This window comes from Cetorhinus maximus, chromosome 7 (genome assembly GCF_964194155.1).
Source record: "Cetorhinus maximus chromosome 7, sCetMax3.hap1.1, whole genome shotgun sequence".
NCBI lineage: Eukaryota > Metazoa > Chordata > Chondrichthyes > Lamniformes > Cetorhinidae > Cetorhinus > Cetorhinus maximus.
This window is the reverse complement of record NC_135885.1, coordinates 144,334,278-144,359,569: the sequence shown is the minus strand read 5'-3', so window position 1 is coordinate 144,359,569 and position 25,292 is coordinate 144,334,278. Positions and strand designations below refer to the sequence as shown.

At 46.7% G+C, this 25,292-nt stretch overlaps 1 protein-coding gene across 1 annotated transcript in view; it reads right to left on the bottom strand.

Moving 5' to 3' along the window:
* The window catches only part of itgbl1 (integrin, beta-like 1), a 190,498-nt gene that overhangs the window by 81,019 nt on the left and 84,187 nt on the right, over window positions 1–25,292 (bottom strand). The window contains exons 3-6 of the mRNA XM_078546062.1: window positions 23,295–23,441; window positions 17,940–18,062; window positions 14,322–14,462; window positions 8,499–8,639 (exon numbers count right to left, since the gene is read on the bottom strand). Coding sequence (XP_078402188.1) covers window positions 8,499–8,639; window positions 14,322–14,462; window positions 17,940–18,062; window positions 23,295–23,441 — 552 coding nt within the window. The remainder of the gene's footprint in view (window positions 1–8,498; window positions 8,640–14,321; window positions 14,463–17,939; window positions 18,063–23,294; window positions 23,442–25,292) is intronic.

Sequence of the window (25,292 nt, the reverse complement as noted above, 5' to 3'; positions counted from 1 at the left end):
TTCAATGGAAACATTTAAAAGGGAATTAGACTCTTATCTGAAAAGAAAGAATGTGCAGGGTTACGGGGAGGAGGCAGGAGAATGGCACTAAGTGAATTGCTCATTCGGAGAGCTGTGCAGACACGATGGGCCAAATGGCCTCCTTCTGTGCTGTAACATTTCTGTGATTCTGAGATTCTGTGACACCCAGCTCGACCTCACCACCATCTCACTCGATTCTTTCATTGTTGCTAGTCCGACATCCAGTACTGGATGAGCAGAAATTTCTTCCAATATTAAATATTGGGAAGACTGAAGCCATTGTTTTCAGCTGCCACTCAAAACTCCATTCCCTAACTGTCAATTCCATCCCTCTCCGTGGCGAGAGTCTGAGATTAAGCCAGTCTGTTCGCAGCCCTGGTAACACATTGATCCTGAGATGAGCTTCTGACCCTATATTTGTATCATCACTATGACCGCCTATTTCCACCTCTGGAATATCGTTCAACCTTGCCCTTGTCTGAGCTCATCTGCCACCGAAACCCTCATCCATGCTTTTGTTACCTCTAGAGTCAACTATTCCAACACACTCCAGGCTGCTCTCCCACATTCTACCCTCTGTAAACTCGAACTCATCCAAAACTCTGCTGCCTGTGTCTTACCTTGCAACAAGTCCCGTTCCCCTATCACCCCCTGTGCTCGCTGACCTGCATCGGCTCACAGTCAAGCAACGTCTTTACTTTGAAATTCTCACCCTTGTTTTCAAATCCCTCCCAGGCCTAGCCCCTCCCTATCTCTGTAATCTCCTTCAGCTCCACAACCCTCTGAGATCTCTGCGCTCCTCGAATTCTGGCCTCTTGAGCATTACCCATTTTAATCGCTCCACCATTGGTGGCCATGCCTTCAGTTGTTCATGCCCCAAGCTCTAGGATTCTCTCCCTAAACCTCTCCATCCCACTGCTTCACTTTCCACCTTTAAGGCACTTCTTAAAAGTTACCTCTTTGACAAAGCTTCTGGTCATTTGGCCTAATATCTCCTTTTGTGGCTCTGCCATACTTTGTTTTCCAAAGCTCCTGTGAAGCATCTTGGGATGTTTCATTTCATTAAAAGCACTAAATAAGTTGTACTCATTTTCTTTAAGATTATGCGAGGGTTTTTGATATAGGGTCAATATCAAGAACATATATCTACTTGTGAGGGGGATCAAAACGAGGAATCGCCAATATAAGATAGCTATTAATAAATCCAATCAGGAGAAGCTTCTTTACACAGAGAGTGGTGAGAATGTGGAACTCACTCCCACAGGGAGCGGTTGAGGTGAATAGTACAAATACATTTAAGGGGAACAGAAATACCTGGAAAAACTCGGCAGGTCTGGCAGCATCGGTGGAGAAGAGCACAGTTGACGTTTCGAGTCCTCATGACCCTTCAACATAACTAAGTAAAGGTAGGAAAGGGGTGAAATATAAGCTGGTTTGGGGTGGGGGGTTGTTGGGACAAGCAGCCAGTGATAGGTGGAGATAACCAAAAGATGTCACAGACAAAAGAACAAAGAGGTGTTGAAGGTGGTGATATTATCTAAAGGAATGTGCTAATTAAGAGTAGAAAGCAGGACAGACAAGGTGCAGATAGCCCTAGTGGGGGTGGGGGAATACTAAAAGGGCTAAAAGGTAGAGATAAAACAATGGGTGGAAATACATTTAAAAAATAATGGAAATAGGTGGGAAAAGAAAAATCTATATAAATTATTAGAAAAAACAAAAAGGAGAGGGAAAATCGGAAAGGGGGTGGGGATGGAGGAGAGAGTTCATGATCTAAAATTGTTGAACTCAATATTAAGTCCGGAAGGCTGTGAAGTGCCTAGTCAGAAGATGAGGTGCTGTTCCTCCAGTTTGTGTTGAGCTTCACTGGAACATTGCAGCATGTCAAGGACGGATATGTGGGCACAAGAGCAGGGTGGAGTGTTAAAATGGCAAGTGACAGGGAGGTCTAGGTAATGCTTGCAGACAGAACAAAGGTGTTCCGCAAAGCGGTCACCCAGTCTGCGTTTGGATTATTACATTTAAGGGGAAGCTGGGATAACACATGGGGGAGAATTTTCTCCCCATCGGGAGGGGATGGGGGTTGTGTGGGGATGGGCGCGGGTGTGCGCGCAGCCGATTGCCGCCCGCGATGGGCTAGGCGCTGACCTTTTACGTGGGCAGGCCAGTTAGGCCCACCCAACGCGATGCGCAACGGGAAGTACTGGGCGCTCCCTGTGCTGGCTGTGGGGGAGGGGGGTGGAATTTCCTGAGTCGTGGCCTGCGCGCATGCATGCGAAAGATCGCAGAAATCTCCCTGACGCACGGAGCTGCCTCAGGGGGATTAGTTTAAGTGCAAAAAAATTTAATAAATAAAAAAAAACTTTAAGACATGTGCCCTCATGTGAAACTGTCACATGGGCTGGGACATGGCCATTACTTTTATTAAAAAATTTTTACAGCACTTTAAAAACCTTCATGAAACCTCCTCCCGCCTGTGGATGAGGTTCCATGAAAAATGCGAAGGCCGCCTGGGCTCTTCACCTGGCCCCCCCCGCCAACCTCAAGGTTGGACGGGCAGCTCAGTTTATTGATTTAATTGGGAGCTAACTGGCCTTAGTAGCCTGAAAATGGAACCGAAAGTCTGAATGACGCACGGCGATGTCGGGACGCACGCCCAACGTCACCGCGCATCATTTTACACCTCGGCGAGCGAGCCCTGCCCCCGCCTCGCCGGGCCAGAGATTCTGCCCTTGAGGGAGAAAGGAATAGAAGGGTGAGATGAAGGAAGGTGGGAGGAGGCTTGTGTGGAGCATAAACACCAGCACGGACCAGTTGGGCTAAATGGCCTGTTTCTGTGCTGTAAACTCTGTGCGATTCTTCGCAAAATTAAATTTGAACACGTATCTGAGGGTTTCAGCAGCAGATGAGCTGACGCAAGAGCCAAGAGGGACAATGTTGTGGAGGTGGAAATAGTAGGAAACAGAAAGATATTTTACATCAATCTTTTCTGAGCAAAATCTTCCTTCCTCTAATCATTCTTGACTGCCAGCTCCAACAAAAACTGTCAGAAAACACAGGACATCGAAAGCCCTGCTTAGGGTTAGCACAAACAGCCACAGGGAAATACTTCCCTCCTCCTAGTCTCCTTGGAGTACCCCTGTGATTCTGATCTCTTACAGCTTATAGTCTCAGCAGGGATCAAAATATGTATTCACTCTATCAGGCTCAGAAGTCTCAGGATTAGGAGTGTCCCAGATATTTTAAATGCTACACGGTCTAGTCCCTATGATCCTTTCTGTACATTGGCAGAGACTTTTAAAGCAGTATGGTTATGAAATCCTCAATTTAAAGACATGTAACAATCAGAATCATTTCACAATGTCGAATTGTGGCTCTAGTTTGTTCTTAATCAACTTAATTTTAGATTGATTTAGATTTCTAATTGATGGATAACAGGGAAGGCAGGATGAGTGGGTTGATGTCCAGGACAACGCCCTGACTAAGAGCTTCGGCTCTTCACAAACCCGTTAACAATATTATTCCACAAGGTGGGCAGTGGAAATTCTGGCACTGCCTCCTCGGGACATGAATACAAAACTCCAAACTCAAAAAACTGTTATCCCTGCTCGCTGGTGTGGATAAAAACCATGCTTCAAATATATCGACTGCATGTGTCGGAACCAATGCACATTAAACGTTCTTTTCACACCTGAAACCCTGGGGAATATGGAGAGTGCGTGGTGATTTTGAGCGATGTGTCAAATACTTGGTCATGCAATGCACAGTGTGAAAACTAACCTGGGTTTATTCCTGCTAAATTAAATAGTATTTTGCCCTTTGGAGATTTTACATGTCTCTCTTCTATCTCCCCTCCAAGATCATCTTGTCCACGAGACCCACGCCTCCTGCTCCTCCAACCTGATTCCTACTAAACTGCTAACCACCCAACTTCCCTTCTGATCCCCACGTTGGAAGGATAAAGCAGGGGAGTTCTCCCCGGTGTCCTGACCAATGTTTATCCCTCAATCAGCATCACAAAAAAACAGTTAACGTTTTGAGTCCATATGACTCTTCAACAGAACTAAGGAAAAATAGTTTCTTTAGTTCTGATGAAGAGTCATACGGACTTGAAACCTTAACTGTGTTCCTCTCTGCAGATGCTGTCAGACCTGCCGAGTTTTTCCAGGTATTTTTATTTTTGTTTTGGATTTCCAGCATCCACAGTTTTTTTGCTTTTATCACAAAAAAACAGGTTATCTGGTCATTCTCACATTTCTGTTTGTGGGAGCTTGCTGTGCAATTGGCAGCTACATTTCTTACATTACAGCAGTGAATACACTTTGAAACTACTTCACTGACTGTAAAGTAATTTGAGATACCAGGTGGTTGTAAAAAGCGCTATATAAATGCAAGTCTTTCTCTTTGTTTTCCAAATCGCTCCATGGCCTTGCTCCCTCCCTATCTCCGTAATCTCCTCCAGGCCCACAGCCTTCTGAGATCTCTGCGCTCCTCCAATTCTGGCCTTTTCAGCATCCTTGATTTTAATCACTCCACCATTGGAGGCTGTGCCTTCAGCTGCCTGGGCCCTAAGCGCTGGAATTCCAAACTTCTCTGTTTCTTGACCTCTCTCCTTTAAGGTGCCCCTTAAAATGCCTTAAGAGCCTTCTTTAACCAAACTTTTGGTCACCTGTCCTAATATCTCCTTGCACTGTTTGGTGTCAGATGTTTGTCTGATAATGCACCTGTGATGTTTTATTACATTAAAGGCCCTGTATAAATGTGAGCCGTTGTTGTTGATCATTGCACATGTTGGGAGTGAAAGGAATCAGCATTTCCTGTGCAGTGAAGAAGGAAAAGGGGCAGAGACCAGCTTTGTGAGGTGTTCCCATCCACTTCACCACCTCCTGGCATTTCCTGGGGCTCCCCGATTACCATAATTGCGTTTGTAGTAGGCATTACATAATGTTCCTATATTTCTGAGGATGGAAATGGGGCATTTTATGGAAGCACATAGCATGTACAGCACAGAAACAGGCCATTCGGCCTAACTGGCCTATGCTGGTGTTTCTGCTGCACTCAAGCCTCTTCCACGCCCCCACCCGCCCCCCCCACCCTTCATCTCACCCTATGAGCATATCCTTCTATTCCTTTCTCTCTCATGTGTTAATCCAGATTCCCTTTAAATATATCCATACTCTTCACCTCAAGCACTCCCTGTGGTAGTGAGTTCCACATTCTCACCACTCTCTGCGTAAAGAATTGTCTCCTGAATTCCCGATTGGGTTTATTAGTGACTATCTTATATTTAAAGTCTTTAGTTTTGATTTCCTCCAAAGTTGAATCACTTTCTCCAAGTCTACCTAATCAAACCCCATTATAATTTTAAGGACCTCATCCCCTCAGCCTTCTCATTTCTAGAGGGAAGCCCCATCCTGTTTAATCTCTTGAACCTGATAAGTATATCCCCTAATTTTGGATATCATCCTGGTTTATCGTTCTTGTGCCTCATTCAATGCATCTTCTATATCCTCTTTCTAGTATGGAGACCAGAACTGTGCATGGTACTCCGAATACGGACTCCGTGCCTCTTGCTTTGAACTCCTGCTTCTAATACTCCTTGGGCAGTCCGACATAGGTCCTTGAAGGTTATTGCCACCAGGTCCTACTGTCTAGATCCCAGTGAACTGGAGAGTCTGCAGGGGTTCTGAAGCTGAGCTGAAAATATCAGAGCCAAGTTCTGCTGCCCTTGTCCTTATGGTTGTGGGCCTGGAGGAGATTACGGAGACAGGGAGAGAGCGAGGCCATGGAGGGATTTGAAAACAAAGAGAAAGATTTGCAATTATATTGCGTATTTCACAACCACTCAAAGTACTTTACAGCTCATGAAGTATTTTTGAAGTGCGGTCACTTTTGTGATGTAGGAAATATGACTGTCAATTTGCACACAGTAAGCTCCCACAAACAGCATTGTGAGAATGACCAGATATTCATTTTTTGGGATGTTGATTGAGGGATAAATATTGGCCAGGACACCAGGGAGAACTCCCCTGCTCTTCAGAGCCTTCTGTTACCAACTGAGCCATAGCTGACACTAAGGAATGATCAAACATTTAAAATGGAGGCGTTGCGGAGCTGGGAGCCAGTGCAAGGCAGTGAGCACAGGGATGATGAGTAAATGGGTCTTGGTGCAAATAAGGACAAGGGCAGCAGAACGTTCCTAACCCCAATTCCCCCCCTCCTCTAACAAGTGGATTTGAAGCATTCGGAGCTGAAAGGCACAGACTAGTGTTAGGAAATAGAGATAGTTTAAGTAAGTTATATGTGTATTTGGGTGTGTTAGGAATAAGGTATATCTTTAAGCTTAATTTATATTTTTTTTCTATTTGTGGGTTTAAAGGTGAAACCTGGGATCTAGTTTCATTTTTGACTGGAGACAGCGAGTTTAAGGCTTCATTTGTGTGCCTGCCTTGTAATAAGACTAATGATTCTTGAATGGAAATTAAAACAAACACAAGAGTAGGGAAAAATTGTTCTGCTGCCTAGCAACAGGGGTCCAGAGAGAGAGAGGGGGGCCCACAGAGGCAGAAGAGTGGTTCCAGATCAGCTGGAGGCAGCAGGGGGACAGATAGCAAGTCCCAAGCGGAAGTTGAAGCCAGCTGCCAAGAGAGGCTGGACAGGAGAGGAAACTGCAGAAGCAGGGTCCAGAAACCAAAGAAGAAAGTCCCCAATTGCAGGGGAGTGGAACAGGAAAGGTCCCAAGGGGACAGTCCAGTCAAAGAACAAGGACAGGAATCTGGAAAAGGTCCTGTTCTGTGGAAGTGAAAGTAAGGAGTGGAGAGAAAGGCTCCAAGTTTCAGGCTTAAAGAGAAGAAAGCAGCAGGAAATGGATTTAAAGCAAGAAGCTGGAGGATCCAAGGGGGCAGCTGAAGGTCTGTAACTCTTTACTATGGGCATGTGAAGCAGTGGTGTTCTATTGGCATGGCTGAGTCAGTGTGAGAGAGTGTGTGGAAGGAAGCTTGAATGCGAGTGGCGATCCAGGGTAGAGGAACATCAGAAGGAGAGTTTGAAATCCTGATTGTGGAAAACATCTGATAGAAAGTGTTGTTTGGGAGAAGATTCCAGCGCAAGTTCTTCAAGAGTAGAGATTGGAAACCCTCGTGTGAAAGACGGAGTTCAGTGAGACCAGTTGGCTCTCGGTGTGACAAGCATCTGGGGGAGTTGAGGAGAGATCCATCGCATCTGTTTGAGGTGGCATCTGTCACTTGGTTTCAGAGTGTGGTGTGTCTGACCACAGGTCACCTATTGGTTTACATGAACTGTGTACTTAACTGTGAACATTAGAGTATAAGATAGTTTTTCTAACTTGTGTTATCCTTACAAATCTGTATATATCTGTAAAAGTATAGTTGTGGGTGAAGGAATATTGTAGTATAAGTTCATCCTTTCTTGTTTATTAAATGTTTTATTTCTTCCTTATAAGTTCATCCGCTGACTCCTGTGACTCTGTTCAGTAGCCACTCTCCACATATCTAAACAAAAAAATAAAGGTTAGGATCTACCAAGCTGGGTCCCACCCTGGGATTTGGCATGCCCAGTAGTAACATCAGCTGGGATCATAACACAGGCTTGTATTCCCTTGAGTATAGAAGTTTAAGGGATGATCTAATGGAGGTGTTACAGACGGTTAAAGGAGTTGATAGGGTCGATAGAGAGAACCTATTTCCTCTGGGTTGGAGGGGGGTGGTGGTGGTTGGGGAGGGGGAGTCTAGAACAAAGGGGCCAAAACTTAAAATCCGAGCCACTCCATCCATCACACACTCATCCTCTCTCCCTCACACACACACACTCACCCTCTCTCCCTCACACACACACACACTCACCCTCTCTCCCTCACACACACACACTCACCCTCTCTCCCTCACACACACACACACACTCACCCTCTCTCCCTCACACACACGCAGATGGTAGGTGGGGATAAAATCCACTGGCACCACCTTCTCCTGACCACACCTCAGGAGCACAGCAGTCACCAGGTGACCAGGGGATGCTGGGCAGGAGAAAAACCAGATTGTATTAGAAACAGATTTTAAAGATATTGCTAGTAACAAGAGGAGATGCTGGAAACACTTAGCAGCTCTGGCAGCAACTGTTGAAAGAGATTCAGAGTTAACGTTTCAGATCTCTGACCTTTCATCAGAGCTGGAAGAAACTGGAGAGTTAATTGGTTTTAAGCAAGTGCAGTGGCTGGAAAAAGGGGGGAGGGAGGGAAGGGACAAAAGGGAAGGTCGTGAAAGGCAGGAGCGATTAAATGAAAAAAGGGATGATGGTGCAAAGCACCAGCAGATAGTGACGGGACAAGTGAAAATAAAGATGATCCAATAGCTCCAGCAGAACAACAGCGAAGTGAAGGATGGTCAGTCTGGACAATTGATTGCCAACTGGTTCTGAGAGAAATGTCTGCCTCCAATCCGTATACTGCAGAGTTTGTTTACCTGAGCAGAAGCTATCGGAGTATCTGTCATAAACAGCGTGGCAGTCCCGCTCATCACATTCGCATGTTGCCCCGTGGATGTCACCGTATTCGCCACTGGGATCCAGGTCATAACATGTACACTCACCACAGATACAATTCCCTAAAGAGAATTCACAGCATGATTTGAGAAGGGTGGTATTGTGCTGTCATCAAACATGGTCATGCTTTGTAATCCATGCTTATCTAGTATAAATTATATTTATTATGTAGTCATTGCAAGTACATTTCCTTTCTCATCCTCCCATCACAACCTCTTGTTGAAATGCCTCACTTGTTCTGATAAAAACCATCAACAAAGCATCTTATCCCAAAGAGATCTCTAACTGATAGAAGTTCCAGGCTAAACTTTACTGCTGTTTCCTTGAGTTATGAGTTGTGGCCACATGAATGGTTTTATTTATCTATCATTGTAAGTAATATTTCTATTTTTACCCAATTTGACCCAGTGCCTTAGAAATTGACTCCAGTTTTGCTCGGGCCCCTTGATGCCACACTCGGTCAAATGTTGCCTTGATGTCAAGGGCAGTCACTCTCACCTCACCTCGGGAGTTCAGCTCTTTTGTCCAAGTTTGAACCAAGACTGTAACGAGATCAGGAGCTGAGTGGCCCTGTCAGAACCCAAGCTGAGCGTCAGTGAGCAGGTTATTGCAAAGCAAGTGCCACTTGATAGCAGTGTCGATAACCCCTTCCATGATGGATGATCGAGAGGAGACTGATAGGGCGTTAATTGGTCCGGCTGGATTTGTCCTGCATTTTGTGGACAGGACATACTTGAACAATTTTCCACATTGTCAGGTAGATGCCAGTGCTGTAGCTGTACTGGAACAGCTTGGCTAGGAGCGTGGCCTGGAGGAGGGATTTCTATCTCCCAACACTGCCTTGCACCTGGATAGCAGGATCTCCCCATCGATCCACTGCCTGGACTGGGGACCAACAGTGCTTCAGAGAACATGGGCACCGTCTCTCTAGATTCCCTGGCAGCCATTTCTCAACTGGTTGTTACGCTGATGTTCCCCCTCTGTCTGCAGAATCAATGGAGTCTAATCTCTACAATCCCTAAACAGGCATGCAGCAACCGAATAGCACATGTATCATTGGCTGCACGCCTAGCTTATTGGCCCAGCACTTGCTGGCAAAGTAGCGCTGAGTTTAACGGCCACTCGCTGTTATTGATGTGTAAACCCTCCAGCAGCCTGTGGTGATGGAGAGATTTCCCATGGGGTGTGACTTAGTCACAAGTTATTGGATGATTTGCTCTGCTCCACCATTAGCCTCATGAAAACAGGAGCTCATCGTTAAACTCCTCGTGAGTCTCAGAAAATTGCTACATTGCCACATTAAACTCACTGCAGAAAGTTAGGGCTGGCACTTAACAGCGTAAGGGCCCTTTTAGTAAGATTTCTGTTCCTGCAACGTCATTCAACCTCACTGGCCCAGAAAGAGAACAATTGAAACTGTGGAGTCTCATTCTGACAGCTAGTAACTGTTAAGAATTTTTTTAATTCTTTATTTAAACGCTTTTTTAAAATTCTTACATTTTTCCTTCTATCCTCTCTTTTTCCTCTCTCCAATCTCACTTTTCCACTGTTTATTTCGCCTTCTGTCTCCGATTTGACTCTAATTCACCTGATTTCCTTCTCCATCGTTCCTCTGTTTCTTTCTCAATCCTTAAATCTCATTGGTTAAGGGGTTAGATTGTTAGTCCCATTGTTCACTAAGGTCCCAAATGTCAAAACTCAGATAACCTGGTAGCGAGGAATAAAACACTGGAGTTGTCTTTATTTACTGAGGCACACACTGTACATCATTGCACCTCCAAGCAGCAACCCCTCTTTCTGCCTGCTCTATACCCTTTAGAGTATATCTGTTAAACAAATGAACTAATGGCAAATTAACCAATTAACAACTCCTTAAAGGGGCACTGTAACAAAAAATAAAATGTTAAAGGAAACTCAGCAATTTTTTTTTAAAGGTCATTCCCAGAGCTGATGAAGCACTCCAGCCCCTGTGGCACCCACCGTTCGCGTGTACCGGTGGACATCGCGTACTGCCTCTCCAGGGGCATCTGGGTATGAGCATAGCCGCGAAAGAGGGGCAGACAGTCAGGCCAAATGACCCACTCCACAGCCTGCTTGCTGCCTGAATCTGTTGCTGGCCACCTTGGCCAGGCCCAGGAGCAGACCCACGGGGAGGTCCTCTGATCTGCCCACTCCCTGCGTACCCAGCCTGCTCTTGTATATGAGCTCATTTGAGACCCCCAACTGATACACACCACATGGAATACAATTAACACCCAGTTTATAAACAATTAGCACCAAATGCTCCATTGTCTTCGCTGTGCTGTTATAACTCACACTTCCAATATGGTAGGGTGCAAAAAATATTCCCAGCTGAAGGGTGAGAGGAAATGTCTAACTAACATGACACGCCAGGCGACACCTCAATGCAACAAGATCTGAGCCATTACACTGACCTGTCACTCTCTGCCATTGAGCCTGCTCCATTATTCAATTAGATCAGGGCTGATCATCTACCTTTTATGCCATTTTTCCCCACTATCACCTTATCCTTTGATGTCATTAGTATCCAGAAATCTATCGCTTTCTATCTTGAATATACTCAATGATTGAGTTTCCACAGCCCTCTGGGGTAGAGAATTTCAAAGATTCACCACCCTCTGAGTGAAGAAATTCCTCCTAATCTCCATCTTAAGTAGCCTGCCTCTTATCCTGAGACTGTCTCCTCTGGTTCTAGTCTCACCAGCCAGTTTCATTAAGATCGCTTCGCATTTTTCTAGACTCGAGAGAATATAGGCCCAGTTTCCTCAATCTCTCCCCAGAAGGCAATCCCGCCTTCCAAGGGATTAGTCTATCCTCACTGAACAATGCCCCAGTTACACAAGAAGAGCTTTGAAATCCAACATGAAAAGAAATTATATCCAGAAGTTATGGTTAAAAGTATAAAATGCACTCTGCCACTGACATTTCTATAACATAAAAATCAGTAAAGCAACAAATTATGGTGTGGACTCTGCACATCTCCTCTGAGCAGTAGCGTACCTGATAGTTGGGAGATTGGCAAGTGTATCCTTCCTTAGATAAGGAGACCAAAGCTGTACACAATCCTCCAGGTGAGGTCTCACCAAGGCTCTATACAATTGCAGCAAGACTTCTTTACCCCTGTACTCAAATCTCCTTCGATTGAGGCCAACATACTGTTAGCCTTCCTAATTGCTCGCTGCAACTGTTCTCGTGCCTGTTTACAGACATCCCACAGCAAATGCCCTCCCACCCACTGTGCGCCTGGTTTGGGGTCCAATCAGTTTCCTAGGTCACTGTATTTAAAGGGGGGGGGAGAGGAATTTGAGGAGGAGCTGTTTTACGCTGTGAGGGGTAATGACCCGGAACCCTGTTATATTCAAGGGTGGGGGAAGCAGAGACAATAAACGATTTCAAAAAGAAATCGGATGGACACTTGAGAGAAATAAACTGTCAAGGCCACAGTGATGGAACAGGGTAATGGGACTGACTAGATTGTGCGACTGGGAGCTGGCCTGGACTCGATGGACCGAATGGCCTCTTTCTGTGCCGTCATGACTCCATGACACGAGGGTTTGTCTTTCTTTTAAAAAGTGCAATAGGAACGAAGTTCAGTCACACTGAGCAATGTCCCAGTGACGCCAGAAGAGGGATTGAAACCCAACATGAAGAGAAATTATACCCAGGAGTGGCTTAAAGTATAAAATGGACTCTGCCGCTGACATTTCTACAAGATAAAAATCAGTAAAGCAACAAATTATGTTGTGGACTCTACACACCTCCTCTGATCAGTACCGTACTTTATGGTGGGAGATTGAAGGAATTTTCATCCTTCTCCCCAAAATCACCGCAATGCACAACATTTACTAAAGGCATCGCCTGCAGTTATAGAAATTCAGACAGAGCTGGGGGCAATTTGAGCTCATTGAGTCCGTGCTATTGCTGGCTCCACACTTGAGAAACCTAAATACCTCCATTCTCCTGGCCTCTCCCTGTGCTCTGAAATATTTAGCATCTTCACAGGTTCATCTAAAACTCCTTGATTAGCTGCAAAAATCAGCAGAATAATTCAAAATAAAAATCAAAGCAATTACATGTGTAAATTACATAGACCCTAGCACAGAAACAGGCCATTCAGCCCAACTGTCTCTACAGTCCTTTGCCCATCCCCCCCATCATCCCATCCCCCCCATCATTTCATATTCTTTTGTTCCTTTCTCTCTCATGCACCTACCTACTTTTCCCTTAAATGTATCTATGTTATTCAATCCAGCTATTGGGTTTCTCCTGGATTCCCTATTGGATTTATTGGTGACTGCCTTGTACTTATGGACCCTAGTTTTAGGTCCCCTTACAAGTGGAATTCTGCCCTATCAACCTTCAGAACATTAAAGACCCCCGTCGGGCAGCACCCCTTCCACTCCCCACCTTCTCTTTTCCAGAGAACAGATCACCAGCTGGTATTTATTGTTAAAGTCAAGTCAATTATGTTGTTAACATTAGGAAAAACAAGTGATGAGCATTAATTATAATAAATAAAAACAGAAAATGCTGGAAAAACTCAGCAGGTCTGGCAGCATCTAGGGAGAGAGAAACAGAGTTAATGTTTCGAGTCCGTTTTATCCTTTTTCAGAGCAGTGTATTGATTGTCTTTGAGCACGTATGAATAGGGGATGGCTGGGGCACTGGGTTGTGTGGCAGGAGAGCTGTGAGGCTGAACAAGTCAATAAACTCTCTCAATAAAGAAAAGCTCTGTGTCTTGGTTTTGGCTTCACCAACCAACGTGGGTCATATTAACATTTATGTCCCACAAGAGCCTCCTCCCACCCTGACTTCATCTCACCCTATCTTCATCCTATCCACTATTGCTGCACCTAGTGTTTTATGACTTCTTTTCATTTGCTTAGAAGGTCCAATATTCCTGGTCAAGCAGTTTCTTTTTGATCACAAGAGCTACCAGAGTAAGAAGCAGATGTTCACATTGATATGTTCACTCCAGGCAGTGCACTCCTTAACTAATGAAGAAGAATGTTGTCAATAGTCCAGCATGGTATCAGGTAAGAAAGACACTTGTGTTTGCTTTCATCAAAGCAAAATTGGCCATCAAGGGTGGAGTTTAAGCTCCCAGTGCAGTAATGTCAGTATATAATACATATAATACACTGGCTCAATGAGGTGATTTCACACAGGCTTTAAACCTGCCGATAATTAACACAAACATTCTCAGGCCAGGCGTGGGACAATTCTTTTTGGGTTATGGCATGACTTTGGGTGTGGGGAAGCCACGAGCCTTGGGTTTCAGATGCACTGTGTAATACTTTCTTGGGTAGCAGCCAGCAAAGGAACATTCTCAATTTTCACTGTCATTCTGGGGTAGCCAAGTAGAACAGCTCCTGAAATGATGCTCTCTCTCTCTCTCTCTCTCTCTGTCTCTCTCTCTCTCTCTCTCGCTCTCGCTTTCTCATTCTTTGCATTCAGAATATCCATCAGCCTCTTCACTTTTGAAACTAAACAGCAACAGATCAGAAAATAACAGCTCCGCTGGGTATCGAAATATTCTTTTGCTGAGTTGAGTGAATTTAGGGGGCACAGGGGGTAATGGTTGATTTGTGCCACATTGGCTCCTGCCCTCATTACACAGAACTGAGAAATCAGAGTAGAAGTGGGTAACGTCATTGGGTCTAAATTCCAATCTTTATCGTTAACATTTTTCTTTTGCCTCTGAACCGTTTCGGAAGACACACCTCGGTTACTGCAGATCTTGCCGTCTGGTGACGTGCATTTTCTCTTGCTCTCCAACTGGGTAATGTCACACTGGAGTTCACATTTATCGCCATGCCAACCAGGCGTACAGTAGCAGTTACCACAGTAACACTTTCCGTGCCCTTAAACCACAAGAAATACCGGGTAAAGCGACAAAATTAAATGTAAGGGCATTTCAACAATATTTAGCTGACACTTTTTATTTCACAGGTTGATTTTTTTTTAGGAATTATTCTTTGTGATTGATTTCAAAGTAATTTGACACATTTGCAAAGACAGCTGTTGTCCTTGACATATAGGGGTAGTTCCCAATTATCGCACAAACATGGGTTTCTAATGTCAAGAAATCCCCCCCACCCCTGCGCACAATCCAACTATTCCACAGCAGCGGTTAGAAAAAAGATTTAATTAAAGATAAATCCTACTTCGGTCTTAAAATGGCCAGAAAACTGTCGGAAGTAAGTGAACTGTTCAGATGACCGGTGAGAAGGATGAATCTAGTCAGGGGGAAAACGGGAATAAAATACTTGTTCCACACGTCGCACCTGAAAGGGTTTTCAATAATTCATGCAGGACCTTAGAACATTTTCCCGGGAACCCCGACAACATTAAGGAGTTTCGAAAAATACATCCTGTTCAATAAAAGATTTTAGCAGATCATGCAACAAAAACATCTTGCATTTATATAGCGCCTTTGCAGTAAAATGCCCCACGGCGTTTCACAGGAAGGAACTGACCTAAAGGATGCATAAGAAAGGGTACTTGGTACTTAGTAAGGTTTCCCTCCGCTAGGGAATTTTCCCAGGAGATGCACCTTGAGTGCAGCCGGTGGTCGGGTTAATTTAAAAAGTTCAACAGATTTTCCTTAAATGAATCTTTACAGGGCATGGAGGGTGGCCAAAAGCTTGATCAAAGAGGTGGGTTTTCAGGAGGGTTTAAAATGTGGTGGGGCAGGGGGGGGAGTGGAGAGTCGGAGGGATTAGGTATTGATCTCAAAGTGCGTGGTCTAAACAGCTAAAGGAATGGCCATCAGTGCGTTGACTGAGGAAATGACTACACAGAGGCTGCAGTTCACAGAATCACAGAATTTTAATGGCACAGAGGGAGGCCATTCGGCCCATTATGTCTGCATCGACTCTCCAATGGGCATTATGACCTAGTGCCATTGCCCTGCCTTTTCCCCATATCAAATAATCATCTAATGCCCTCTTAAATGCCTCGATTGAACCTGCCTCCACCACACTTCCAGGCAGTACATTCCAAACCCAAACCATTCACTGTGTGAAAATGTTTTTTCTTACGTCACACTTGCTTCTTTTGAAAATCACTTTAAACCTCTGCTTTCTCGTTCTTGATCCCTTTACGAACGGGAACAGCTTCTCTCTATCTACTCTGTCCAGCCCCCTCATGATTTTGAACATCTCTATCAAATCTCCTCTCATCCTTCTCCTCTCCAAGGAGAACAGTCCCAACCTCTCCAATCTATCCTCATAGCTGAAGCTTCTCATCCCTGGAACCATTCTTATAAACCTCTTCTGCACTCTCTCCAATGTATTCACATCCTTCCCTTGCTGTGGCACCCAGAACTGTGTACACTATTCCAGCTGAGGTCTAAAGAGTGTCTTATATAAATTCAACATAACCTCCTTGCTCTTATACTCCAAGCCCTTATTAATAAAGCCCAGGATACTATATGCTTTATTAACTGCTCTCTCTACCTGTCCTGCCACCCTCAATGATCTATGCACATATATACCAGGTCTTTCTGCTCCTGCATCCCCTTCAAATTTTCACCCCTTATTTTATATTGTCTGTCCATGTTCTTCCTACCAAAATGCATCACCTCACACTTCTCCGCATTGAACTTCATCTGCCACCTATCTGCCCACTCCACCAACTTGTCTATGTCCTCTTGAAGTTCCACACCATCCTCCTTGCAGTTCACAACGCTCCCAAAGCTTCGCATCATCCGCAAACTTTAAAATTGTCCCCTGCACACCAAGATTTAGATCATTAATATATATCAGGAAAAGCAAGGGCCCCAATACCGATCCCTGGGGAACTCCACTACAATCCTTCCACCATGTCGAAAAATGCCTATTGACCATTACTCTCTGCTTCCTACTTTTCAGCCAATTTTGTATCCATGTTGCTGCTGTCCCTTTTATTCCATGGGCAATAACTTTTCCCACAAGTCTGTTGTGTAGCAGTTAAAATGATTTAGGGTGAGTTATGGGGCTGCAAAAGATTGAGGTGAAAGGCTATGGAAGGATTTAAACATGAGGATGAAAATTTTAAATTTTAGCTATTGGGGGACCGGTAACCAATAGCTCAGAATGAACGAAGAGAGAGATCTTACATTACTCTTGTGCATTTCAAAATCTCAGAAACTTCCAAAGCACTTTGCAGCCAATGAAGTCGTTTTGTAAGTATAGTGACTGTTGCAATGTGGGGAAACACAGCAGCCAATTTGCACACAGCAAGCTCCCACAAACAGCAATATATTGAACGACCAGATCATCTGTTTTTGTGACGTTGATTGAGGGATAAACATCATTCAGGATCTCAGAGTGAACCGCCCCACTCTTCTTCAAAAAAGTGTAATGGGGTCTTTAATGTCCACCCGAGAGGGCAGTTGGTTTATCGTCCCATCTGAAAGATAGCACCTCCAACACTGCAGCACTCCTTTAGCAGAGCACTGGGAGCGTCAGCCTGGATTTTCTGGTCAAATTCTCTGGAGCAGAGTTTCACTGACCTTCTGACTCAGAGGTGAGGGCACTACCCACTGATCCACACTGATACCCAAGGGACAGTTGGAGCAATAACATTCCGACTCCATTTCTGTCCAAGCTCATTAAGATCAGGTTTGACAGGTAAGAGGTTCAGGATAGAATACTGCAGCAGAATTTGGGATCAGGTGAAGCTTGCGGAGGGCGAGAGATGAGAGGCCTGCCAGGGGAGCATTGGAATTATCAAGTTGGCAGTGACCAAGGCCATGGGTTCAGCAATTGGTGGGCTTAGGGTGGGAGAGGGGGAGATGCTATAAGTAGGTGCCCTTTGCCATGGAGAGGGTAAAGAATGTGGGAGATATATATGGTTAAATAAAAATCTTGTAGGGCTTTGCTTTCATTTCATCAATCTTTAAGATATATACATATTATTAACTAAAGCAAAACATTAACAAGGGAAGAAAATTGAGAAACATTTACAAGAATTATATCATAGCTGTAATATATAATCTTAGGAACAAGATAACTTTTGGGAAAATGTTACCAGTTGTTAGAGAATTAGACAGAAAGAATAGCCCATTCCTACACTTCTCAATTCACCAGGATCTAACATGTAGTGGGGTTTTGTAGGGGATCACAATTTTTAAAAGATTTCTTCCAGGCCACAAAATAACCCAATAAATTTATCCACAGTGAGTTCAATCTTGTTCAGCTTTATGCACTTCTGGTTGCTTCAAAAACCTCCTAACAACAGGGAGCCCGGAACAAGTTTAATATCATGTCACAAGAAAGGTTGAACGAAGAGCATCATCGGAGATTCTATTTTAGTTTTGGTTAAGTAACATCAAAATTAAATATATCGTCGTGTACCTCCGCAAATCTCGCCAGTTTCATCATCAACGCAACCTTGGTCGTTACATTCACAGAACTTTCCATAAACCAGTTTGTCATTCCCAGGATTGTTGCATATGCACCTTCCACAGTGACAGGTGCCTAGAAAGGGTAAAAATTAAGGACCACTTAGTATTTGCCAGTTGTTGACACTGCTCGTATGAATTCCATTGCCTATGGCATCATAAAATAGATAAATAAATCAAACTTGATTCAATTATAAAATACATTCACAATCCTAACACAATTCTGCAAGCACGTCCTCCTGTCTCCCTCTAGTCATCCAGCCATTTGAACTGGCAACTTTCAAAAGGGGGAACGGATAGAAAAACTGCAGGGTTACGGGGAAAGGGATGGGCAAGTGGGGCTAATTAGCTCGCTCTTTCAAAGAGCCAGCACTGGCATGATGTGCTGAATGGCCTCCTTCTGCATCCTATCACTCCGTTCTATGATCCCCTGAACGCAGTATGTAATGCTGCAACACCACTTCCCAGTGCATTAATACGTAGCAAATACTGCATGTGATAGGCTGTCATCCATTAGAAAATTCTACCCAATTACTGAGTGCACTTGGAGATTATTTCATTGAGAGGAAATAGTTCACTATTCATTAAGTGAAGCTGTCGCCATGAGCCTGATGTTACCCTTCAAAAGAAAAATGGGAGAAATCTCGTCTATTATAAATGTGGAATCCTGGAGCTTTGAAAGATGTAAGTCCTAAGGTTGCAATTTCATTTGTGGGACCATAAAACTAGCAGAGAATCATAATGCACCCTCAATAATAATCCGTTTAATATGTCTCCAAGCAATTAACAAATCACAGCACTGATATAAATGTCAGAACGATTATCAATCTTACTGCAGATGCACAATCAACTGAAAATGGTTGAACAAATGAAAGTAAACCATCATTTGACAACAAGACAGGGAAACACATGGCTTTGGGAGCACAGAAAGAGTCTCTTCAGCCCAATGCTGGTGTTTATGCCCCTCGTGAGCTTCGTCTCAGCCTATCGACATATCACACGGCAAGTCCTGCTCTCTTTTGTGACCGAGGAGGCGGGGTCCCAGTGCGTGCAGGGAATGACGGTGGTCATCCGAAGAGTCGACAGGGGAACACATCCCACCTAACACTGTCTGCCCCGCAGCCATCTCGCGCTCGAATGATTGTCGGTGGGGCTGCAGGGGGGAACATTCCGCCCCTCACTTGGCGGCAAGTCCCGTCTTAGAGACCGATCTGATTGGCCAGCAGCTCTCCAGCCCGTGCAGCAGCTCCTGGAGTCGAGCGGTGTGTGGTTTAAATGAGAGCGGAATATTCCACCCTACACACTGGGCCTGGATAAAGTAGCTCATGTTTTTATGGGGTGACGAGCTGAGGATGCTGGAAATACTCAGCCGGCCTGGAAGCCTCCGTGGAGGGAGAAACAGGGGCCGGGGTTTTGGGGCCCCCATCGTGACGGGACCCACTGCAGCAGATTCGGCAGCTCAGCCAAAAGCCCATTGACTTTCGGCGGGGGCGGGGGAGGGGTGGGGGCGGGAGCAGGGGTGGGGCGGGGGTAAGGTGGGAGCGGGGGCAGGGGTGGGGGAGGGGTGGGGTGGTGGGGGCGGGGCGGAGGCAGGGGTGCAGGCGGGGGCAGGGCAGGGGCTGGGCGATCTCATTGGCGGGGGTGGGGCGGGGCGGGGGCTGGACGATCTCAGTGGCGGGGGTGGGGCGGGGCGGGGGCTGGACGATCTCAGTGGCGGGGGTGGGGCGGGGCGGGGGCTGGACGATCTCAGTGGCGGGGGCAGGGGTGGGGTGGGTCGGGGCAGGGGGGCTGTAGGGGGAGTGGGGGACGGAATAAAAGGGAGGGTCTGTGATAGGGTGGAAGACAGGAACGGGTAAATAACATTATCAAACAAGGTTTTAGCTTTTGGGGAGGTCTGGGGGGGGCCGGGGAAGTGTCTGGGGTGGGGGGTGCGCAGTGGGGGTTCTTCAGGGGTGGGGAGGGAGGAAATGTTTCCAGGGGTTGGAGGGCGGTATTAAGGGGGAAAGTGGGGTCCGGGGGTGGTTGGTGGGTGGGTGTGGGGTGGGTTGGAGGTCATGGGTTGGGGGGTGGTCAGAGCTCAGGGTGGGGGTCTGAGGTCATGAAAGTGGGGTTGGATGTTGGGGGTGGAGGGGGCTCGGACATCAGGTTAGGGAGTCATAGTTTGGGGGAGTGGGGAGTCTGGGGTTTGGAGGTCGGGGTGGAGGGTGGGGCTTCGGGGGTGGGTGTTGGTGGGGTTGGGGGTGGGTGTTGGTGGGGTTGGGGGTGTGTGTTTGGGAGTTCGGGGGTGGGGTTGGGGGTGGACGTTGGTGGGGTTGGGGGAGGGTGTTGGGGAGTTTGGGGGTGGGTGTTGGTGGGGTTGGGGGTGGGTGTTGGGGAGTTTGAGGCTGGGTGTTGGGGAGTTCGGGGGTGGGTGTTGGGGAGTTCGGGGGTGGGGTTGGGGGTGGGTGTTGGGGAGTTCGGGGGTGGGTGTTGGGGAGTTCGGGGGTGGGTGTTGGTGGGGTTGGGGGTGGGTGTTGATGGAGTTGGGGGTGGGTGTTGGGGAGTTCGGGGGGTGGGTGTTGGGGAGTTCAGGGGTGGGTGTTGGTGGGGTTGGGGGTGGGTGTTGGGGAGTTCAGGGGTGGGTGTTGGTGGGGTTGTGGGTGGGTGTTGGTGGGGTTGGGGGTGGGTGTTGGGGAATTCGGGGGTGGGTGTTGGTGGGGTTGGGAGTGGGTGTTGGGGAGTTTGGAGTGGGTGTTGGTGGGGTTGGGGGTGGGTGTTGGAGAGTTCGGGGGTGGGTGTTGGTGGGGTTGGGGGTGGGTGTTGGGGAGTTCGGGGGTGGGTGTTGGTGGAGTCGGGGGTGGGTGTTTGTGGGGTTGGGAGTGGGTGTTGAGGAGTTCGGGGGTGGGTGTTGGTGGGGTTGGGAGTGGGTGTTGGGGAGTTCGGGGGTGGGTGTTGGTGGGGTTGGGGGTGGGTGTTGGTGGGGTTGGGGGTGGGTGTTGTTGGGGTCGGGGGTGGGTGTTGGTGGGGTTGGGGGTGGGTGTTGGGGAGTTCGGGGGTGGGTGTTGATGGGGTTGGGTGTGGGTGTTGGTGGGGTTGGGGGTGGGTGTTGGTGGGGTCGGGGGTGGGTGTTGGTGGGGTTGGGGGTGGGTGTTGGGGAGTTCGGGGTGGGTGTTGGTGGGGTTGGGAGTGGGTGTTAGTGGGGTTGGGGGTGGGTGTTGGTGGGGTTGGGGGTGGGTGTTGGGGAGTTCGGGGGTGGGTGTTGGTGGGGTCGGGGGTGGGTGTTGGGGAGTTCGGGGTGGGTGTTGGTGGGGTTGGGGGTGAATGTTGGGGAGTTCGGGGGTGGGTGTTGGTGGGGTTGGGGGTGGGTGTTGGTGGGGTTGGGTGTGGGTGTTGGTGTGGTTGGGGGTGGGTGTTGGGGAGTTCGGGGTGGGTGTTGGTGGGGTTGGGGGTGGGTGTTGGGGAGTTCGGGGTCGGTGTTGGTGGGGTTGGGGGTGAATGTTGGGGAGTTCGGGGGTGAATGTTGGGGAGTTCGGGGGTGGGTGTTGGGGAGTTCGGGGGTGGGTGTTGGTGGGGTTGGAAGTGGGTGTTTGGGAGTTCGGGGGTGGGTTTTGGGGAGTTCGGGGGTGGGTGTTGGTGGGGTTGGGGGTAGGTGTTGGTGGGGTTGGGGGTGGGTGTTGGTGTGGTTGGGGGTGGGTGTTGGGGAGTTCGGGGTGGGTGTTGGTGGGGTTGGGGGTGGGTGTTGGGGAGTTCGGGGGTGGGTGTTGGTGGGGTTGGGGGTGTGTGTTGGTGGGGTTGGGAGTGGGTGTTGGGGAGTTCGGGGGTGGGTGTTGGTGGGGTTGGGGGTGGGTGTTGGGGAATTCGGGGGTGGGTGTTGGTGGGGTTGGGGGTGGGTGTTGGTGGGGTTGGGAATGAATGTTGGGGAGTTCGGGGGTGGGTGTTGGTGGGGTTGGGGGTGGGTGTTGGTGGGGTTGGGGGTGGGTGTTGGGGAGTTCGGGGGTGGGGTTGGGCGTGGACGTTGGTGGGGTTGGAGGTGGGTGTTGGGGAGTTCGGGGGTGGGGTTGGGGGTGGACGTTGGTGGGGTTGGAGGTGGGTGTTGGGGAGTTCGGGGGTGGGGTTGGGGGTGGACGTTGGTGGGGTTGGAGGTGGGTGTTGGGGAGTTCGGGGGTGGGTGTTGGTGTGGTTGGGGGTGGGTGTTGCTGGGGTTGGGGGTGTACAATGGGGTAGTTAGTGGGGGTAATCTCGTGGAGGGAGGCCATCAGGGTTGCTGGGGGAGTCCCATCGGGTGGGTCTGGGGCTTTACAATATTTACCCAGAAGTTAGAAAAGGTTTTAATCCTTCTAACTTTTTCTGAGTAACTATTGGTGTGACCCAGTTGGAACCATCTGAAGATTGCGATTTAAATCACATTTAAATCGGATTGTTCCCAGTGCAGGATAAATTGTCCAGGGGAAGTTTCTGCTTGTGGGCAATTGCCATGTAAACCCTCACCTGGGAACATCCGAGGGGGATTCCCCAGCGTATCTTCGGTGTACCCCACCAAATCTGGCACTGGGGTGCTCAGATGTTACGGCCCAACATCTCCTTATGTGGCTCAGTGTCAAACCTTGCTATATAACCCTCTTATAAAGCACTTTGGGACGTTTTATTATGTTAAGGCGCTCTATAAATATAGGTTGTTGTTGCATTTACACAGATTAACAGTTAACCCTTTACGATGTGTGATAGCATTGCTAGGCTAACTAACAGTTACAGTGAATCAGTCAGTAAGCTGTTTTATAACAATAAGGACTTCATCAACAACGAGCGATGGAGAAAATGGCAGGGCTGGAATTACACAAAGTGAAAGAGACACTTGCAGGAAGTGTATGCAGTACGCAAAACAGCTGAAGCATTACTGGTATATTTACCCACAGACTGCTTATGGTGAGTAAGAGGATATACCATGTGTGATATGACAGGAAGTAAGTGTGACAAGTAAATGTGACGGGAAGTATGTGACCAAGAATAACAATGAGGTGTAACCACTGCGACAGGAAGTAAGGGTGACAGGAAATAACTGTGACAGAAGCAAGTGTGACAGGAAGTAAGAGTGACAGGAAGTAAGTGTGACACAACAGATGCTTATTAGCTTTCAATATAGCTGTCTGGAGCAAACTGATTAAAATAGCCACTCATGCTGGAAGACGTACAAGTATTTTGTAATGGTGAAGGAGGGGGAATCATTGCTTCTCTGGAGGTATCAATTTTAATAGAATCCAATTTTTTTTTGCATATTTCAAACAAGTGAAAACACTTTTGATTAAAATATAGAGTAATGAAAAGTTCTCACCTGCCCTAGAGCATATCAGACCCTCTGAACTGCGACACATTTCATTGCTTTTCTTCCTGGGGATTTTGCAAGTCTTGGGATAATGACAAGCATTCCCAGACCAGCCACGGTCACAGATGCATTTCCCACAATCGCATTTCCCATGACCTAGTTGGAGCATCAGAGAAACAAATAGACAATAAACTTTCCCCATGTGATGAGCCATTTTAAATGAAAAGTTCACAAACTGTTTCTAATAGTTCAGAAATAGTTAGCTAAATCATGCTGCATGAACTTGGGATATGTTATTGGATATTCATATAGAAATGATTAATGTGTTTCTCTGAAATTTCTTTCCGTGCTTAAAAGTAAACAGGTTTCACACCTCAGCTAAAACGAACGTAACCATTCTCACGAAATTATACCAATTACAAGGCCTTCACTGTCGCTGGGTCAAAATCCTGGAACTCCCTCCCTAACAGCACTGTGGGTGTACCTACCCCACATGGACTGCAGCGGTCCAAGAAGGCACCTCACCACCACTTTCTCAAGGGCAACTAGGGATGGGCAATAAATGCTGACCCAGCCAGAGAAGCCCACATCCTATGAAAGAACAAAAAAAAGCAACGATTGTCCCAACAGTGATCATTCAAGTACGTCTACAGTGTTCTAACATACCCTGGGAATAATGGGAAAGGAGGAGGTCATTCAGCCCCTCAAGCCTGTTCATCCAATCAATTGGATCATGGCTGATCTGCATGTTAACTCCATCTACCCGCCTTTGTTCTGTCACCCTTAATCCCCTTCCCCAACAAAAATCTATAGTTCTGATGAAAAGTCTCAGGCCTGGGATACTAACTCTGTTTCTCTCTCCACAGATGCTGCCAGACCTGCTGAGTATTTCCAGCGTTTTCTGTTTATATTAAAATTCAATTGATGTCAGTATTGTCAATTGACCCCCAGACTCAACAACGTTTTGGGGGGAGGGGGGAGAGAGTTCCAGATTTCCACTCCCCTTTGTGTGAAGAAGTGCCTACTGACTTCACCCCTGAACGGCCTGGATCGAATTTTAAGGTTCTGCCCCCTTGTTCTGGACTCCTTCCACCCCTACCACCAGAGGAAATAATTTCTCTCAATTGACCCCAACAATTCCTTCAACCATCTTCAACACCACAGTTAGATCACTCCTTAATCTTCCTTGCTCAAGGAGGTACAAGCTTAGTCTATGCATCTAATTTAACCCTTTTTGGCCCAGGATCATTCTGGTCAATCGGTGCTGCACCCACCTCCAAGGCCAATATACCCTTCCTGAGGTGCAGTGCCCAGAAATAAACCCAGATAGGGTCTGACCAAAGCTCTATGTAAGTGATAAAAGTCACCAGCCAAGGCATCAGCCTATCTCAGACTCTGATTGGACTAGTGATTGTAGCCAAAAATCTTTATTTTTATTCCAATTTACATTGGTTTCAGTGACATAATGAATTGAATTCTATATTTTTGACCAAAGCCCTAAGTCCAATTACAACATTTCTCCTTTGATCACAGAATGTTCAAGTAATGGTTACAAAATAATGGAGGGATTTCACAAACGCAATGTCTGATGTGCCATTAAGTCAGATAATGAAGATCAGCGATTATGATGCAAAATTCTTAAACAGATCCATCATTAGGCAATGTAATTGAACAACAGTCTACTACAATGATTTAAAAATGAACACATTCCATAATAATTTTTTTCTTTAAATATTGAATTGCGCAAGAAGTGCATCAAGTGAAGCAGGACTCAGCAAGGCTACATTATGCAAACGATCGTGTGATACAATTAACAACCTGGATCTTCAGTAAGCAAATAACTAATGATTGCTGCTTGCTAGGAAGATATAGGGCTCTGGAACCTGCTGGGATGATGCCAGAAGTGTCAGAACCTGAGCATTCAAGTAAGTGAGATAAACAGGGGAAATTACAATTGCTAGAAACTAGAAAATAAAAGCAGAAAATGCTGGAAATGCCTAATGAGTT